The sequence below is a fragment of the Pogona vitticeps genome, chromosome 2 (assembly GCF_051106095.1).
Source record: "Pogona vitticeps strain Pit_001003342236 chromosome 2, PviZW2.1, whole genome shotgun sequence".
Lineage (NCBI taxonomy): Eukaryota > Metazoa > Chordata > Lepidosauria > Squamata > Agamidae > Pogona > Pogona vitticeps.
This window is the reverse complement of record NC_135784.1, coordinates 170,472,674-170,492,631: the sequence shown is the minus strand read 5'-3', so window position 1 is coordinate 170,492,631 and position 19,958 is coordinate 170,472,674. Positions and strand designations below refer to the sequence as shown.

Here is a 19,958-nt window from a genome sequence, read left to right as displayed (position 1 = left end):
TCTGTGCGGGTGAAGATGCATTTAAGAAGAGACCGTGGCATGGCACATGTTTTCCATGTAGAAGGTCTCTGGGTTAATCCTTGGCATCTGCATTTTTACAGAGGATCAGATAGCAAGGTTGTTGAAGGGAGTGGCCACTTATGCATCTCCAGAAAAGTAAAAAAGAGGACATAGGTTCATAGGTTTACATAGGATTTGCATGTATGTGTATGTAAATGTTGAGTCTATTTTATCCCACGATCTGTGTGCCTACAGCAGAATGTGTGTCCAGCTGCTAAGTATGGATGAGTAACTTTAAGGCCTCTGCTGCTGCTCTCTTCCTCCTTATGGACTGTCTTGCTTTTAAGCAGACTTGGAGGACCGCCCTTCAAAGACCTTCCTTTCTTTTTGACAACCATTCTCTGACAGTCCCTAAAATAAGGAGCAATCTTCTTTAAATGAGGACACAGGGCTGAATACCCTTGTTGTGAAAAATGTCTGCCTTCATCTTTGGAGAGTCACTACATGCTGGACTATAGGGTACTAAAGAGGGCTCAGCAATGCATCCTTATTTTGGACTAGTGGCTACTAGATGTAGTCCAGAAAGTAATGTCTGCAAGAAAACAACTTCTTATAACATACGGTGGGAAGCTTCCTGTTTCAAAGGCATTATTTGCCCTTCTAAAAATGTACTGTATACTGTAACCGCTTCTGTGAAGCTTGGGAAAATCAGTTAAACACTACTATCTTCTGATGTTTGTGTGCTGGACTCTAAATAGTTTTGCAGTTTTGCCAAAACTATAATTTAGCAGGTATTTTTAAAAAAACCAGCAGGGCTAAATGGTGCAGTTAAAAATAATTACCATTCTTGTCACTTACTTACTTATTTTATTTATTTATTCAATTGTTATCCCACTCCTATTAGTGTCATGGCATTACTCTAGCTGGGTTACAATACTTGCCTTCGTCAGGGCCCATTTAAGAGATGATTGTTAATTATAAATGAGTAATCAGGCAGGTGGAAAAGAAAACCATGAGATGATGGACTCAAAATAAGTTTGCAAGGCCTGAGTCGGACTGTTCCTGACAAGACCTTTTGGAAAATACTAATTTGTAGAGTTGTCATTAGTTGGAAGCAATTGTGACAGCCCATAACAACAATAGCTAATAACATATTCAATCTAGTTATGAAGCCATAACATTATTTTAAGCAGAGCCTAGAAACTGGTGTAGCTTGTCTGTGCCAGCTACAGACAACTGACGATTTTACTGGACTGTTTTAGCTGTTCACCAGTTAGCTGTGTGCCTGATTCAGGGGTGGCTGCATATTTGTGGCACGTGAGTTCACAATACATCCAGAGCTTCCAAAGTGTTATAGACAGGAGAGATCACAGTTGCAGATAATAAAGGGCTTATAAGTGATTTCTGACCCAGCAACCTTGGTGATCTTTGTACTTTCTTTGGAAAACTTTGGAGTGCCTAAGTGAATTGTCTGCTGCATCTCTTAATTTAAAAATTGACAAACCAACAAACGGGAGCTGGTTTTACAAGCAATGGAAAATCTGAGATCAATATTACCAGATTTTGCACAGGAGGACCTCTGTCAGTCAGTATGTAATTGCCATATCTTTGAATTAGAAGTTCAGCTATGCAGCTGAAGTCTGCTGAATACAATCTGGCATGTATTCATTCGGAGTATATTATTTTAAATCTCCTACTCAATTATTATTTAAAGTACTTGTACAAAAAGTGCTCTGGAGAAGAAAGGCTCCTTGATGTAGTCTACTTGACATATTGGGGAACCATTGTTAGTTCTAATTACTTACTTACTTACTTTACCTTTATTGGCATAAAAAGCGCATACAGACATACAAAGGGTACAAAGTACAACTTGTGGGGACAGCCCCTAAAACACTAAAACTTAGGATTGGGTTCTCGTTCTGTATTAGTTTGGATTATGTCTAGCAAAAATTTGCCGAGGATAGTCAAAAAGTGCTCGTCGGACCGCTGTAAAATAAGACTAAAATATGCTTCGTCAGTAAGCCAGGGCTTTCGTTGTGGAAAGGAGGCGAGGAATTTGTCCCTCGCGGTCAAATGAAGTGGGCAATGAAATAAGATGTGGGGTAACGTCTCTACAACATTCATCATGCAGGGGCATAATCTGTTATTGAAGGGGATATTATTAAATCGGCCTGTTAGCACCGCCGAGGGAATTGAATTACAGCGGGCTAACGAAATTGCCCTTCTGATTTCGGGATTATGCAGTATGGAGATGTAGGCCGGTGGGCTGCCTACTACCAGGGGAAGTTTCCAGAACAGAGGTGAGCAAGATCTGTTTGCGGCACTTAATAAGTTTTGCGAATCAATGTCGGCCAGTCTTTGTTTGACGGTTTTTAAGGCGGCCTGGAACGTGAGAGAACCCAAGGACTCCGGATCTAGACCAATCTGTTCAATCTTCCTTAGCCAGCCATCAGCAGGAGGGCAACTATCTTTTTTTAGATGATAGAGTAGGGTTGTTTGGGAGGGGTCAAAGTATATTCTTAGCCAATATTTGCAAATTCTGTGCCAAGCAACGTCCTTTACTGGGAGTTGTCCCGTTTCGAGGCATAACGCCTCATACGGCACGCAGTTTGGCATGGCCATGATTCTTCTCAAGAAAACTGATTGAAAATTTTCTAATGATTTGTGATAGGCGTTGATCCAAATAGGGATGCCGTACAAAGCTTGAGAAATGGATTTGGCATTGAATATTTTGAGGGCTGCCGGGATTAGGCGGCCCCCTTTGTTATAGAAGAATCTGGAGATAGCTGTTGAAGATGTTTTGGCAGTTGCATGTGCCATATTACGGTGGCCCACCCAGGAACAGTCAGCTGAGAATAGTAATCCCAGATATTTGAAGGTCCTCACCTGTTCAATTGAGTGACGGTTAAAGGTCCATTTGTATATTTTGCGGGACTTGGAGAAAACTAGAATTTTTGATTTCAGATAATTTAAATGAAGTTTGTTAGTGGATAAATAGTCCAGACACTTGTTTATTAATCTTTTAAGGCCCAGCCGAGAGCGCGAGATAAGTACAGCGTCATCGGCGTATAAAAGGACTGGGATCTTGCGATCTCCAAGAGTTGGAGAATGACCATCGACGGTTAACAGTTCTGGAGCCAGATCGTTTAGGAACAGGTTGAATAAAGTCGGGGCCAATGGGCAACCTTGCTTGACTCCCTTATTTGTAGGGATCGCTTCTGTAAGGAGGCCGTCCCAAGAGCATCTTATCCTGCAGGAGGTGTTAGAATACAGTTGCCTGATGGGGTTAATCAGGTTGGAAGGGATTCCGGTTTTCTCCAGCTTGACCCAGAGTAGCTGCCTGTCAATGCTGTCAAAGGCCGCTTTTAAGTCTAAGAAAGCTACAAATAATTTTGAATTAGCTTTTATGGAGTACTTGTAAGCGAGGTGAGACAGGACTGCACAGTGGTCCAAGGTGGAGTGGCCTGGTCTAAACCCAATCTGTTCAATACCTAGGATGTTATTCTCAGTGATCCAGGTGTTAAGATGGACCAAAAGATAGTTGGCGTACAGCTTGCCTGCTATTGAAAGAAGGCTGATTGGCCTGTAATTCTCAGGGAGACAGGGGTCCCCTTTTTTGAATATAGGGGCAACAATGGCCTGCTTCCAGGACTCCGGGAGGGACCCGCTGGCAATGGCCGTTGAGAAGAGGCCTGCCAGGATAGGAGCCCAGACATCGGGGTTGGATTTCATCCATTCTCCCATTATCATATCGGGACCAGGCGCCTTGCCAGGCTTGAGTGAGGCAATTAGGGTTTTGATTTCTGAAGTTAATACCGGCGGCCAGTTTGGGGTTGCAGATGGTTCAGACACCACGTCTAACGGAGGGACGGTGTTGTCGAAAAAGAGGTTTGAGAAGTGCCGCATCCAGACAGAAGCCGGGACTGCTTTAGGATCGTGGCCATTTGCTTTGAGGGAGCCGTTCACCGTCGCCCAAAAAGAGCGAGGATTAAAGTGAATCGTAGCCTGATAAAGTTTTTCCCATAACGCTACCTCGTAATTGTTCTTTTTGATTATAACTAACCTGTTCAGGTGGAGATTTAAAGAGAAGTATTCTTTAAGTGCTTGCTGAGAATTTAGCTGCCTGAACTTTTTGAAACAGTTTCTGGCCGCCCTTTTGTATTGTTGACATTCATAGTCAAACCAAGACGGGCTACCCTGGCGTGAGGCTGAGCATGAGGTCTTTGCAGGTAGCGCTAAGTTAGAGGTGATAAGTTCTATTAGTTGGTTATACAGATTTACCACTTCCGATGGAGAGTTTGCCGAAAGCATGGCGGAGCTGAGTGCCAAAAAGTTGGGCTTCGCTAACAAAAGGGCCAGTTTAGATTGGGTTAGCTTGTCCCACCGAATTTTAGGGGAGCAGGACTGGGCCTTGACAACCTCAGCCGTTGGGCCCTTGCTCGTAGGGATGCCTCTCAGACTAAGTTGGAGAGGAAGATGGTCGCTCAGTTTAAAAGCATCTACAGCGAAGTCAGATACTCTAGCAAGCAGCGGTGGGGACACTAGGATATAATCGATTACGCTGCAGCCTGCCTCGGATATAAAAGTAAATTCCTTAGCCTGCTCAAATGAAACAAGTCCGTTTAGCCAAAGAAAATTTTGTTGGATGCTAAAGTTGGCAAGGGAAATGCCTGCGGAGTTATGTTTTTTATCTTTAGAGGTTCTAGGCCAGCTATAGTAGGATGGCAGCTCAGGCAATAGCCCTCCATTCGGAGTCATTTGGAAGATCTCAAGGCCGTCGCCAACCCTGGCATTAAAGTCAGCGCCTATGATAAAGTTGGCCTGGGGGTGTTTGCTAGACAAATCAGCTACGGTCTGTTCGAGATGCTCCCACATCTGGGAAACAATATGCTTATGAGAATTAGGAGGAAAGTAAATATTCATGATCAACGTTGGGGAGTTTTTATCTAATATGCGGACCACCAGGGAGCTGCTGTTTTTTTGAGAAGACAATACTAGCTCAGTTTTCATAGAACTTTTGGTCAGGATCGCAAGGCCAGCAATCATACGGCCATGCTTTTCCCTACGAAAGGCTGGCAAAGTAAAGCTTTGATAGCCGGGAAGGGTTATTGCCTTGTCTGTCCAAGTCTCTTGGAGACAAAGGATGTCATGTTGCCTTATATTCTGGTTTCTCTTCAGACCGCATAAATCTTTCGCCTTTTACTTTAGTTCTAATTCATGGATGGGTAGCAAAACAATATAAGACCATTTTTGCATAAGATGGTGGAGCAAATCCTCCTTGAGCTCTTTGTGTGACGATTTCTGCTGTGAACAGTATGAATGATTACAGAGAAATGTCATCCGGTGTATCTTATTACTACCCTAGTTTGTAGGTTTGCCTGAAATACTCTGACCTAAAGCACCTGTCCAGTACCTGACTGATACCATTCCCTCTGTTTTTTGCCTTTAGCGTTTTTTAAAAACTGCTCTGATCTGGGCTGCCAGCACCATTGTGTCCCAACTCAGAACGGTCCAACATGCTATTGCAATAGTTCTTTCCAACTGGCTGAAGATGGGAAAAGCTGCAAAGGTAGGTGGCTGCTATACTGAAGATGAAAAGAAAGTGTGAAAGGCTGGTAGGCCTTTGATTGCGACTACTACAAGACCATCCAACAAAAAAGTTATATTTATACTGTATTTTTAAAAAATGCATAGGGTGTTATTTTGCAGAGACAGAGAGAGTTCATGGCCCATTGTACCTGTCCAATGTCATGATTTTTGCCAGTGGGAGTTCATTGTAAAACAACTCTTATTAAAAGCTATTAAAATGATGGTGGTGGGCTTTTACTCTTTGCAGAAGACATGTCAATCTCGAGAAGTCCCATATAGTGATGAGTTAGTCCTCTTAGTTCTCAGCTAAGAGTTCTATATTTTAGTTCTTTATTTTTAAGAGCAATTGAACATTTTTTCAGTGAATAAAGGTGACATCAAACTGTAACGTGCCGTGTCACACACGGCGGCCTGATCTTAAGTCTTAGGGACAAGAGTACCTGCAGAAGTTGCATTTTAGAAGCTCACAAATATTCTCAAACCGCCCTTTGACTCATCAACAGACAGACAGTGGAATTGGTATACACTTGGGATGAGTTAAAAGGGGATAATTCAAAAGGTACCCCCAGACTGGTTCTTAAGATACAGTCTATAGTCTCATAACCTAGCACCCAGTCCTCCAGAGTGGTGACCATGAAATTCATGGGAATCAAACAGTAATACTACCATGCTCTTGCACAATGCCTGTTAATTTCAGAGTGTCCTATACAGGACAGCTTGCCAGTAGACTATAACCTTGGATAAAAGCTCTCCAGGTAGAAATGAGTTTATGCTTTCTCAATTTTATGCAATTATTCCTCTAGGGCAACCATTCTCAGCTTCTTTTTTGGTCATGGCCCTTTTAGGAGCTCTTCTCAGGCTCCAGGTCCCCTTGTCAAACAAGGAAAGACTTGGGCTGTATGCAAACAAGGATATAACATGAACAGATGAATCTGTGGCCTCCTTCAAATGTGCCATGCCCCCCCCAGGGGGGGACATATGGGACCCAATGGGAATGGCTAATCTAGGGTACATGTGTCTTACGTGTTTGAATCTCTGTCTTTCTACCCATTCTTTTTCCTCCTTCTGCAACATTTTATTGGGGTATATTTCATACCAGATAAATAAATGATAAGTTTAGTGTTTAGTTTCATGGTTATTCTTTAGTTTGGCAAAGGTTATTTAGAGTAGTAGGCACTTCAGAAATATCATTATTGCTCCTGCATCATAAAGTTTACTTTTTTTATTTTGGTTGGAGATCTTTCTAAGCTCTGGTATCCTTCGTTTCTTCCTCTCCCCAACAGATTTTGATGAGTGTACTGTCTATGGGACGTGCAGCCAGACCTGTACCAACCATGATGGCGCTTACACATGTAGCTGTGTGGAGGGTTATCTGCTCCAGCCTGATCACAAATCTTGCAAAGCTAAGAATGGTAAGAGATTTTCCGTCTTTCCAGCCCTCCACTTTTCTCTCCAGTAAGTTGCATTGACAGCTGGCAAATCAGAGTTGTCACTCTACAAATCCTACAATATTTTTGATTTCCTAGAGCTCCATTAGGTGGTCTTGTCAGAGTCCCTCAAATGTGGATGTTCTCCCTGTTATGCAGGGCTTTTTTTTTTTCATAAGGAAAGTCACCAGCTTGGTACCAAAAGTTTGGGAAAGTTAGCTGCTTTTTTTTTTAATAACAGTTCCCAAAATAACTCAACAAGCGGCCATGCAGGCCTGAGGAATCTGGGCACTGTAGTTAGAAGCAGAAGTCTGTGGAACTCCTTGCTACAGGATGTGGTGATGGCATCTGGCCTAGATGCCTTTAAAAGGGGATTGGACAGATTCCTGGAGAAAAAGTCCATCACAGGTTACAAGCCATGATGGGGATGTATGATCTCCAGGCTTAAAAGGAAGGTACCTCCAAATGCCCGATACAGGGGAGTGATATCAGGACACAGGTATCTAGTTGTCTCATGTGCTTCCAGAGGCATCTGGTGGGGCCACTGTGAGATACAGGAAGCTGGACCAGATGAACCCTTGGCCTGATCCAGCAGGGCTGCTCTTATGTTCTTAAGAATTTTTGCAAACTGTTGGATCCTTAGGCGTGTTCAAAATGTAACTGAGGTTAAGAAATCTCTCTTATCCTCCACCCACCCACCCCTTTGAAAAAGGTCACCTTTTTCACATCCCAGGTTGAAAACTTACACAATCAGTAGCTGTGATAAAAGTGCCAGATGGTTGTGAGAGAGATTCCTCCATGGAACAAACTTTCCTTCTGCAAAAGTTGTTCTTTTCAGCTCTTTTTAAACATGAGATATAGTGAAATATGTACCCTCTCATGTTTGTCACTCTGAGATCTCCCTTGCAGTTGCATGTGATGGGGCTTGTTCCAAGTTGTGTAGGTCTCTTAAGAAAATCCTAGACCTAAGCCTTACTTCTCCATTGGTTCTTATGTTTCCTTCAGAACCAGTGGAGCGACCACCCATCCTGCTTATTGCTAACTCTCAGAATATCATGGCTACTTACCTGAATGGTGTATCCGTCCCAAACATCACTCCTACCAGTACTAAGCAGACCACTGCAATGGACTTCAACTATGTGGAAGACACAGTCTGCTGGGTCCACGTTGGGGACAGTTCCTCCCAAACAGTCTTGAAATGTGCCAAGATCCCCAGTCTGAAGGGCTTTGTGGAAGAGTGGACCATCAACATTTCTCTCAGCTTGCATCGTAAGTAGCTGCTAATTTGATTGCCATTTTGATGAACAAACTTATCTTTTATGGGTACCCACTGTTGCTGTTCATCAGAAGTGGATCAACATGCCTGTTAACTTTACTGGGAAATATAACATGCTTGATTTCATTCACTTGTTTTTCTCACTTGTTGAAAGAAAGAAAGAAGGAAGGAAAGAAAGAAAACAATCCTGTGGAGTTTGACTAGAGTGGTGACTTGGGAGAGTTGGGGAAAGAAGAGTCCAAGCCCTACTGGGCATACACTTAGGTTTTCTTCTTGTCTGTGTCTCAGTCTCTGAAGCTGAGGTTCATTCAGCTGGTTATGTTCTCAAGTGGAACGCACTTCCTTTGACCAGATAAAGTCCTCCTATTGTGATAATATGGGGAAGGCAACTGTTCTAGCATTATTGGCGTTAGTTCTCATTTTAAAATACAGTGTTCTGAACAAGCAAAATTGTAGCAGATAACTTCTGCTGGCCTGTGTACACTTTCCCAAGAGTGAGTCTAATGGAGCTCAATGAGGGACACCTCTGAATAAAGAAGTGTAGAAAGGATTACAATTTAAGTTAATCAACAGGACAAAGTAAGAATGTATCTCCAACTAATTTGCTCCTTGTGCCTGATCGTTAATGGGGCAGACTGTGTTCACACTTGGTGAGGATGTTTTTTTTTAAAAGTTGAAATTCGTGAAAAATATAGTTTAATATAAATATGATTAAAACCCAACCAATAAATACTTGTGAGGCCATACAGAAGAAGACAGATGACCAAACTTCACGATGACCTGTCTGTCTCTCCCAGACTTTGTGATACCTTGCTATTCCTCCTGAAGTCACCCATTTATCTAGAGATCTCACAGATCCCCTGCTCCAAAGAACAACCAGCTTAGCCATTATTACTGTGCCCATGTTTCTTTTGGATCATTCAGTGAAACATTAGCATGTGAAGCACAGAGATGGTAAAAAGTTATTTTTATGGCCTACAACTCCCGGAAACCCTCAGCCAGCTATTGCCACTGGCTATGCTCACTGGGGGATTCTGGGAGTTGTAGTCCATAGCTCTTGTAAAGCACCATGTTTTACTTTAAAATGTTCCCCTCAGTTAGCAGTTCTCCCCTTGCTGCCTTGGAGAGGCAAAAGAAACTGGGATGGAGCTGGGGTTGCAAAATCTCAGGGAAGGACAGGAGCCTGATAAGACACACAGAATGAGCAGAGGTGCTCTCTCATCAGCAAAGACGAGAAGGAGGATGAGAGTAAGTTGATTACCGGCTAGAATAGGAAATCCTATTTGATCCAGACTGAAAATATAGGAGGAACTGTCTGCTAATAGCTCCTTTTACATGAAAGTGGTTTTGGAGAGCTAGAATAGTATGGATTTCAATGCCCTTCCCCACTTTGTACCTCTTATGGGTAGGTGAGGAATACCATCTAATCCAGGCTTGTCCAACCTGCAGCCCAGGTTGGCTCATAATGCGGCCCAGTGCAATTTTTTATTTTTAAAGAAATTCCAAAGTTTCAAGTTACATTGCCGGCGCTTGTGGCCGGAATGTGGGTGGGGCACATCACAATGGTGGGGGGGGGGGAGAGGGAAGGAAGGAAGGAAGGAGTGGGAGGGGAGGGGAGAAGGGGGCTGTGTGACTGCATTGTGCCGTCCCTGTCAATAGGTGACCCCCTCCTGGCCCCATAAAGCCACCGGAGTCGAAGCTGGCAGCCTCTGCTGTCTGAGATCGCAGCTTGGAGCGGGGCTGTGGAGGACGGCTAGGACTGCCTCCCCCACTGCAGCCCAAACCAAATTTGTGTGCGGCCCAAACCAAATTTTCATCTTCTCAGGTGGCCCAGGGAAGGTGAAAGGTTGGACACCCCTGATCTAATCCTTTTCTCATCTTGTGGGGTCCCAGATTTAACACTTAATATCTCATGTAGTAGTAGGGTGCTTGAATCGAAACATACACAGATCTCACTATGTGTATAGATATGGGGCCAATATTTAGAAAGTTTGAGAAAGATTGCCCCAAATTTACATACATCTCTGTGCAGGAAATTCATAGCAAGGAAAAGATTTTAGTCTAGGAAATTACTGTAAATTGATTTCTTGCCATTAATCTAGGCATGGTGTTAATCTAGTAATTAAAATGTAGATTTGAATACTTTCTCAACAGTACACATATAAACATTTTCCACGAAACTTGGAATTTTCTTCCTCCTTGTGGTGTTTAGAACTTGTTTGTCTGTTTGTTCTCTCCCTCTTTCACAGAAACAGAGCCTTATCTATTCCTGTTACTCATGTTAGCTGCTAGGAACCTATTCTTCCCTGTTTGCCCTATTCTCTGTCCCTCTCTTCTCTCCCTTTCCCCCTTTCTCGTTGTGCCTTAAGTCAGTTTTCATTCCTGTTCTGTTTTTCCCTCCTGGTAAGCTGTGTAATTTCAGAGAAGCCGCATGTTGCTGTCTTGGATTGCTCAAGTAACTTGCATGTGTTGTTGATTTGCTTATTCTTATAGTTATTATTATTTATTTATTTTAGCACTGTATAATTGTTGGCCAAACAGTCTCCATGCCTCAGTCTGGAAACAGGAATTCAGAAAGTACATTGATTTTATTTTTTTATTATTTTTTTAATCTAAGCCATCTGGGAAGAAGAATGATTCAAGCAGAGCAAGCAACACAGTTGGTGCTTGGCTTTTCTGCTGAACTCTGTTGCTGTCAGGATGTGCTGCTGGTTGCCTGTGGCTTGTTTTTTTCCTTTACCCAGCATACCAGGAAGGCGACTTAGTAAAAAAGAGAATTTATGATGTTGCCAACAAATATTGACTAAATATTTTGGGTTGCTACACTATTCACTTTCCATGTTGTCCCTTCCAATCTATGCAGGACCATTGTGCCCAGTCTCTACTCAGAGCTGGGCAAGTTACTTTTTAAAAAGTTGTTCTTTATAATTTTGATAAACCCCACCCAACCTCAAAAGTAGGCCACTGTGTTAGAAATGCAGTTTTTAAAAATGAAATCAATCGAGAACACAAAATCAATCTTGCTTCTCAAAAGTAATTAAAATAGTTCTTTTTAGCCACATTTCAATATTGGAAGCTGCTGGCCTATAATACAGCAAATGTGTTCTTCCAGTTTTCTTTCCATTTCTTCTCAGCAGTCTTAATGGAGCACAAGGTGTAGCGCTAGGCTGCACTTCAACTGTTGGAGTCACGAAATGAGAAGGCTGATGGGCTTTGTGATGATCACTAGATAATTAGGGAAGCAAATAGTCTCTTAGAGATAGAAGTTAAAGAAGTAAGCCACACACACAGGGATGTCTGCCAGCAGTGCTCCTGATGGACGATTAGTCTGACGAAGCAGAGTGAGAAGTCTTCTCTGCCCTGCCCCCAGGAGGACTGTGCTTTTATTAACCTTACAAGCTCACAGATAGTTGACAGAGTTCAGATAGGACAATGGTTACATAATGCCATTATGATTGGACCTAGGCAAGGCAATTAAGCAAGCTCTCTGTCACCTATGAGAAAGAAGAATGATGGGCAACCGTGCCCCTCAGAAGCAGCCGTGACGTCATCCAGGAGGATCTGCCCTACTACTGTAGATTAAGCCAACAGCTCAGCAACCTTGGGAATGGCACCCCCACATTCAGCCAAGTGATATTACTTCTTTGCCATTGACTTGAGGCCATAGCTCTATGAATGAAAGATAACTCCACTCCCCAAGAGTGATATTATAAACTATAATTTATTTATTTATTATTTTACTTGTACCCCGCCCCTCTAGACAGAGCCTACTTGGGGTTTGTAGTGTAATGTAATGTAAGTTTATAATCATTTAGTTACTGGAAAGAGAACACCTTATCAGTGACTAGTTACTTGCAGCAGGTGACTCTTGTTCCCCTCTGCAGAACACTTTTCTCTGCGGCGACTGTTGTGCCTTCCTAGGCCTCTGGTTTCTCTGCTGGCTCCCTGTCAGATGAAAGACTCCCTGTGATGAATCCATTGTGTGTGCTGCCGTGAACTTCTACGAGGAAGGATGTGATATAAATTTAACAGCTGAATGAAACCTGGAGCTGAAGGGCTTGGGGCAGAGATGAGAAGGGCTGAACCTCTAATCTACGTCTCTCTTTCCTTTTCATTCCCAGTTTGGACCCTCTTCTATTGCAGCCACTTTCAGGATCCTTAAGGGTACCTTCTCCCCAGTTTCTGGAGTGGTTTCCCCAAGCCTTCTTATTCCTAAAACCTCTTCAGAGCCGCCGCCACCACTACCACCACTGCCCTGTGGTTGACAAATCCTTCTTTGAATTACTCTAAATGTCCCCTGGCATAAATCCTGTTCTTAATCTCAGCTGAGCTTGACCCAGTGAGTTGCATAGGATGCAGACAAGTTGTGAGCGCCTACTTCACTTTTGAGTGTTTGTTTTTATTAAGGCAGAACTATCTTAGTCTCACAATGTGTGGTGGGTTTCACTCTAAAGAGCAAAAGGAGTGTGGACTGTGCTCAGTCGCTCGACTCTGGTGTATTAACTAAGACTTGGAAAAAGTTGTTTGTTTAAACTATAGCTCCCAAAATAACCCAGCCAGAGCTGCTGTCTTTCCCCCCTCCCCCAAAATAAGAAGTAATATTTGGAGCTTGTTTAATTTAATTTCAAGTGGGGTGCTATAAAATCAGCTACGATGGCATTTTTATTTGCTTTGTTCCTGTGAATTTCTTCTCCCTTCCTTTTAGCACCATCTCAAATGAAGTATTTCACCCCACCACTGCAAGGGGACTATCTTTCTCCTTTCAGTCTTTGGCTAGGGGGAAATAGTCTGAATCCTTTCAATCTAGGGACATGGAAACAGCATAACTCCTTTGGTCTGAGGCACTTAGTCCACTGAAGGAGTGTGAAGGGTTATCCTTTAGCAATGTTGTATACACTGCAGATGACCCAGGATAAATATAAATGTGTCCTTGAGATGATTAATATCCTTCTCTGTGTGATATTGGCAAGACACAGGCTGCAGTAGCCCATCTACAGTCTTGAAAACAGCATCAATAATATAATGCAAACAGATGCAGCAGGTAAAAGATTTGATGCTGGTAAGGACGGATGGTCATTGTTGTTGTCGTCATTATCATCATCATTTCCCTTCTTTTAAAAAAATCCCTCTAAAACAGGCCAATGATAAGTCAACATGTTTTCTGACGACTGAATGCTAAAGACTGTCTGAATGGGGGAAGAAATATGGCTTTGCATAGCAATGGAATTGTAAGGTGGGAACTCTTTGGAGAATCAGTGCTACACTGGGCCATTCTGGTTCAAGGTCTGAGAGTCGGTTGGTTGCACTCAGTGTGGAATAATGAAGCAAAAGCTCAGTCCAGAATCAGTCCCAATGTTATTATTAGCATTATGGTCTTTCCCAACTGAGTACAAGACTGTTCAAATAATATTACAGTAAGGAAGGGGTTTGGTTTATGCTTGGAGCAAGAGGAAGAACAAGGAAAGAGCAGGTCCACTGTGTGGGGGAAAATTGAGTCCTCCTAACAGCTGACAGACTGTATACAGAATGGCAGAGAATACAGAATTACTTCAGCCTCCATCTTTTCCAGAAGGGGGGAAAAAGTTCAACTAGTGCTGGTCAAATAAAGGAGGAAGAGAGGGGGCTGCTGCCCAAAATAGGTAAAGAGAGGATATGAGAGTACCTAGGTACTTTAAATGAGTTGAAGTCTCAAGGGCCGTATGGCCTGGTATCGAAAGATACTAGAGAAACGTACAACTCAGAGTCTTTTTCTGTAATCTTTGAGACTTCCAGTGGGGTCCTGAGGGCAGAAAAAATTATCTTTCTTTTTAAAAAGGGGAGGTAAAGAAGATCTGGGCAATTACTAGGTGGTGCTCAGCTTGATATTACTACGCACCAGGAAATGTTCTAGAGCACATCATTAAACTGTTAAGTATTGTACTGTACTCAGGTTTCCCTTTCTGCTTTGCACTGACTTTATCAGATGACATTTCTTTTAGCTAGATCTACACTGTGGCCCATCTCGCTTAAAGGTATGTTTTAAACGTTTAACCTTCCTATGAAGTTGTGCTATCTGGCCTTCTCACAGAGGATTACAGAAGCCAATCAAAGCTTCACTGCTAGACCAGAGCTGAAAAACATCTAGGTTTCCATGGCATTTCCTCTCTGGGATTTACTTCCTGGCATGCCAGGCTCTTGTTTTTCTTTTTTCACTTTGAGTTGTTTTTAAATAAACAGGAGCATGCCAGAGCTTAGAAAAGTTACTTTTTGGACAATGCCTCCTAGAATCCTCCAATTCACAAAGTTTTGGCCCAAAATGTAACTTTCTCAGAGTCTGGTAGCACCCAACTTCTCCTTATATAGATATCTTGATTATCTGTTTTCAGGGTGGATTTGATTTAAATTAAGTTGATTTAAATCACAATTTAGATAACAATTTTAATCACCTGTCAGTAAGACTTGATTTATATCATAATTTTTAAATGTAAAGGCTCATTCTTGCTGGTTGTTATAATCTTTAATATTTGCAACCAGATGAAGATTTCATATTTAGAATAGTAACTTGTCAGATTAGTAAAACAGCTATGTTGGAACTGATTTTAATTTAATAGGTTAATAACTTATATTTGGAGAACAACTTAAATTGTTTTATTTAACTAAAACAATAGCATTATATAGCTTATATATCCTTGTATTGTATTGATAAACATCAATTTTTATTAACTGAAGTCATTAAACAAAATTCAGTGGTACCTCTGCTTACAAACTTAATCCATTCCAGAATGGTGGCTGTAAATTGAAATGTTTGTAAATAGAAGCGGCATTTCCCATAGGAATGCATTGAAAACCGATTAATCTATTCCGGCTGAAGAAAAAATACCAAAAAATAAAAATAAAACACTGCAAGCCCCTGCGGCTGCAAAAAAACAAAACAAAACAAACAAACATAACCCCACCCTGCAAAAGCCACCAACACAGGCTTTCCCGGGCTGGTAGACCGGACCTACCGGGGAGGGCTTCCCCTGCTAGGGCTGGTCTACGAAAGGTGGTGTTTGCGGCACTGGAAGCCCAGGAGGCTGAGCCCAGCAAGGATGGTCCGGCAGCTCGCCTCCCGGTGGCGGTAGCAGCAGCGCTGGAAGTCCGGGAAGCTGAGCCTCCCTTTTCTTAACTGTTGGGGCGAAAGAGCTACAAAGAAGCAGCCTCTTCGCCACCAACTGTTTGAATTTCCCACCCTTTTTGTCTGCTTTTTTGATTTGTATCTTGAAGCTCTGGCTGCAAATAGAAGTAAAATTTTGCTGCCGGAGCTGTTCGTAAATTGGATCGTTTGTAGGTAGGGACGTTTGTAAGTAGAAGTTCTACTGTATCTTAAAAAAACAAAATCATTCCAGCTACGTGCACAAAGATCCCAAGGTTTGTAAGCTGTTCACAAAGTTTCACTTTCATTTTTACTGCTTGCCCCTCCCCTCTCATAGAGCCTGGTACAGATGCATTTCCCTCCAAACTATCTTCAAACCTAGCATTTAAGGTACAGTAATGTGTTCATTCGTTGTACATAGAATTGCAGAACAACAATGGGATTAAGGGCTTTTTCCTGAGCTTATTACTGTATTTAAAATAAAATGGTTTATTTTATACCACTTTACTGTGAAAAAGTGCATGTTATCTCAGCTTGGATAACTTGGATTAATTCAATTAGTTTACCAAAAATATAATTATTGCATGAATATACAGCCTCATGCTAAGCTCTATTTCATGCTGAATAAGCTTTGAACTATAATGTATCTTAAATAGAAAACTATAAAAATTTTCCTCCAAAAGCATTTGATTAAAATTAATTTTGATTAAAATAAAAATTAAATTACAAATCTGATTTTTAATGTTTTTTTTAAAAAAGATACCAATTTTAATCCATCCTGTCTGTTTTGTTAATTCCCTCTGTGTAGATGTCATACACCAGGTCACACTGTGTTTTAATGTAATAATACGTACAGAAAGGCCAAAAAATGGTGACTTCTCATAAAGACTGCTGGTAGAGACTGATAATGAAAGAGATCTTGAAGTTGCGGTTGAAAATTCAACAGAAAGTTAGATCAAATGTGGGAAGATATGGAAAAAAGGCAGTTCTCATTCTAGAGATCGGTTAGGGAAGGCACTGAAGAATAACTCTGTCAAATTACTGTATGATGCCTTTCTCAAAATATATTGAGTGACCATGATCTTAATATTATGTGTGGTTCCAGTTGCTACCGGGTAGGTGGGGCTCGTCAGCCATGGAAGGCAACCCATCTAGGAGAAGGAAAACTCCAATTTCAAATCTCCACTTCCTTGTGGCTATATCCACTCGTGGAAAAGGCTTCAGGAGTTAACCTCGAGGCAAAATCCGGAGCTGGAGTCCCGAAGGCAGCATGTGTCGTTCTGCCAACTCCTGCGACATTGCTGGAACCAGTTGTATTGGCTCTTGCCTTTCCATTGGACCATTTCAGCAATGTGGAGAGGGGGGATCTGCTGCTTGGGTAACAGCCTATCCTCCATATTACCTTACCCGGGCTTCATGCTCTGGAGAGGACACTCCTCGATTTAGAGCATGTTACCATAGTCTCTCGAGACTGAAGGATGCCTATGGTCCAGTTGCTGCATCCTGAAACAGATAACACAAAGCTGGGGATGGTTCAGGGAAGGATGGAGAAATTTAATTGTAAGGAATGGCTATGAGGTTTGAGGCTTTCCATTCTCTCCCTCCCCCCCCCCCAAAAAAAAAGGGGAAGAGAAGACTCAACAGAAGTTTAGAAATCTGCAATATATAGAGAAAATGTTTTCCTTCTTCTATGGTAGCGAAGCTTGGGTTCATGCATCGAAGCTGAAATATAGGAGAGGCAGATGAAAGAAGGAGGGACTTCTAAATATAGGATGCAGCTGAACAAAAAGAATTTGCTGCTGGTATAAGTTATGGTGTCCACTATCCGAGCCGGTCATCACCAAGTGGAGAATGAGATAAATTCAGAGGGTAAGGAGAAATACGTAAATATCCCCCATTCTTCTTCCAACCCTAAGAAGGATTGGCTTAGTTCTGGAGTAGAATTTCCTTAGTTTTCCCTCATCTCTGATCTGAGCCTCAGCAGGATTTAAGGAAGCCAGTCTGTCTGTTTGATTAGTGGTACAAGCATCTATTAACCATTATGTTTCCAAGCAGCAGGTGAATACTGCTCAGAAATATTCTGGTGAGAAAGAGGCTTTATGTTTGGATTTTGTTCCTTACCTCTTTATTCAAGTTTTATTTCATCATTCTCTCCTCAAGTGGGATTATTAGCTCTTTTCCCCTGCCCAAAATAAGGAGAAGCTTACCCAGTATGACACAAACAGTTCTAATATGGACAAAGAGCCACTTCTTGATTTTGTCTGAGCCATAATGTTGTTCTGCTGGTTTTCTGCATGCTGTAATCCTGTAGTCTATACAAGCAGTCTATCTGTTAACAATCTGAGCCCCAGTTACATCCTTGTAAACCAACCAACCCATAAGGATGAGACCTCTACTTTGCTTCAGTGAAGGCTGTGCTGGTAGAGAGTAGAAGGGTTTCAGGTACTACTGCAACAGCAGCTGTAATTATAGAAGTGCTTCTTAGCACTCCACATTCTTTACTTTACCTTTGGGTAGAGTAAAGGGTCCCAGAGCCAATGGGTTTTCTTTCAAAGTGATGAGCTGACCTGTTTGTGGCAACACCTCTGTGCCGATAGATGGATGTCCCTTATACTGCCATCAACGCTGGCCAGGAAAATTTCCCCCATATGTAACCTTCCCCTTCTGTAAGACTTTGCTGGATGAGTGTATGGTACATTTTAGAACCCTTGGCTGCTCTTGGTTTTCTCTCTGTTGAGAAAATAGCTTGCATATGGCTTCCACTCATTATGCTCTCAGCTTTTCTGCCCTTACGGTTTATCTGACTGGCGTTGCTTGCACTGTGGAGGCACCTACAGACCTTTAACAAATTAAGCCCCTATTTTCTTCCTTTCCACACTGGTTGAACAGATGGGAAGAAGCACCCCTGTGAACAATGGATTAGCATATGAGGTAGGGCTGTGTGCACACTGAATCTAGTCAAACATCGCCGTAAGGAAATACATAATTTTTTTGTCCCAAGTACATTGTGAAAATTAAACAGCCATTGCAGTGAAGTCTTATTTTCCATCAGAGCTTTGAAAACCTACTGTTTTGGACAACATCTCCCAAAATTTCCCAGTCAATCCCAGACTCTCTAAATTCTTTCTCAGTATCAGTTTCATCCCAGCATTTTAAAATTTGAGAGTTGGAAACTTGCTCTTTTAAAAACAAGCAAACAAGCATTGAGATTCTCAGGGTTCAGAAGTCTGTACTTGGAACATTCCGTGTGTCTGATTTGCAGTCAGTTTGTTGATTAATTAATTTATTAAGTTCATTTCCCACAATTTCTCCAAAAGGCTGAGGGTGGCATGCATAGATCTCACTTTGCTGTTCTGTCCTCTGAGGTAGGTTATGATGAAAAATTGTGACAATCCAGTTATCCAGTGAGTTTCATAGTTGAGGAAATATTTGAACCTTGCTCTCCTAAGTCTAACTCTGGCTGTCACATAGCCCACATTGCCGCAGTGGCTTTGTGCCACTTGATTCGCATTTATATAGCGTCGGTGGGAGGACAAGAGATTTTCTAAAGGCCATCTAGTAGGTCAGTGAGAGACCTCCTTTCTGCACCCAGGCCTTTTCTCTTCGTATTTGTGCAGTTGTCAGGCAACACTGTGTAGGGCTCTTAGGTTGTCTCTGTTGATCTGACTGCTTAGGAATTTATGCATTCAGGAAGTTAATTCCATGGTTGTTCTGAGACGCCAAGCTGAGTTTTAATAGTACCTGGGGAATTGCAGCCTTTTAATTATGGTGGAAGGGGTTTGGAATTTTGTAAATAACATCGCTGCCGCCCGGGCCTCCGTCTCTCATTCAAGTCATAACAAGAGATGCGCCTGTCGCTAACTGGTGTGCTTATCGGAAGTTGCGAGACTGAGGGTGAGCAAAGGGCCTCCGTGCAGGGTGAGATGCGTTGTGTGCCTTTCTAAGAACAGCAGGGGCTTTTGAAGGCATGTCTGTGCCATTACGTCTGCAAAGGAAGTTATCCTGATTACTTCTAGCAGGGTCTGGATGGTGGCGTCTGTTGCCCGTGTGAGGTCATTTGAGGTTGTGCCCATTGTGTGGATATAAATCAGTAGCTTTCACAAACAACCTTTTTTGGACACTGGGTTGCTCCCAGTTGCACATTGTGTTATTTCTTAAAACGAAGGCATGGGGTGGCTGGGAATAAGTTATTACACAGTTTGCATAGCAGCCAGTTCTCTGTTGAGTTCATTTGTGTCCCAACCTGATACTTGGTTTCCAAGGACTTTTAATAAAAATTGAAAAATGAGTCCAACTGCAGTAATGCATACTTTGGCTCCCATTTTATTTTCTTCTGGCCTCAGAAATTAGAAAGACTTGTGTTTTGTTTTGTTTTTGTTTTTTACTTCTTCTTTTGCTGTGTTTTTCATCTCACAGAAGTAATGCTTAGTGAAATTTAAGCAGTTGGATTTTGTTTCCAATAGCTAAGCCCCCCCCCTCTCTCCAGTTCTGTTCCATTGAAAAGGGTTTTGTTTTACACTTCTTCTGATTTTGTTTATTGTAGCTATATCCT

General features: G+C 42.1%; 1 protein-coding gene across 9 annotated transcripts in view; it reads left to right on the top strand.

Moving 5' to 3' along the window:
- The window catches only part of LRP1 (LDL receptor related protein 1), a 447,517-nt gene that overhangs the window by 195,519 nt on the left and 232,040 nt on the right, over positions 1-19,958 (top strand). For all 9 annotated transcript variants that reach the window (XM_020778743.3, XM_072991220.2, XM_072991217.2 and 6 more), the window contains 3 exons: positions 5,450-5,569; positions 6,873-7,001; positions 8,022-8,285. In XM_020778743.3, the coding sequence (XP_020634402.3) occupies positions 5,450-5,569; positions 6,873-7,001; positions 8,022-8,285 (513 nt within the window). The remainder of the gene's footprint in view (positions 1-5,449; positions 5,570-6,872; positions 7,002-8,021; positions 8,286-19,958) is intronic.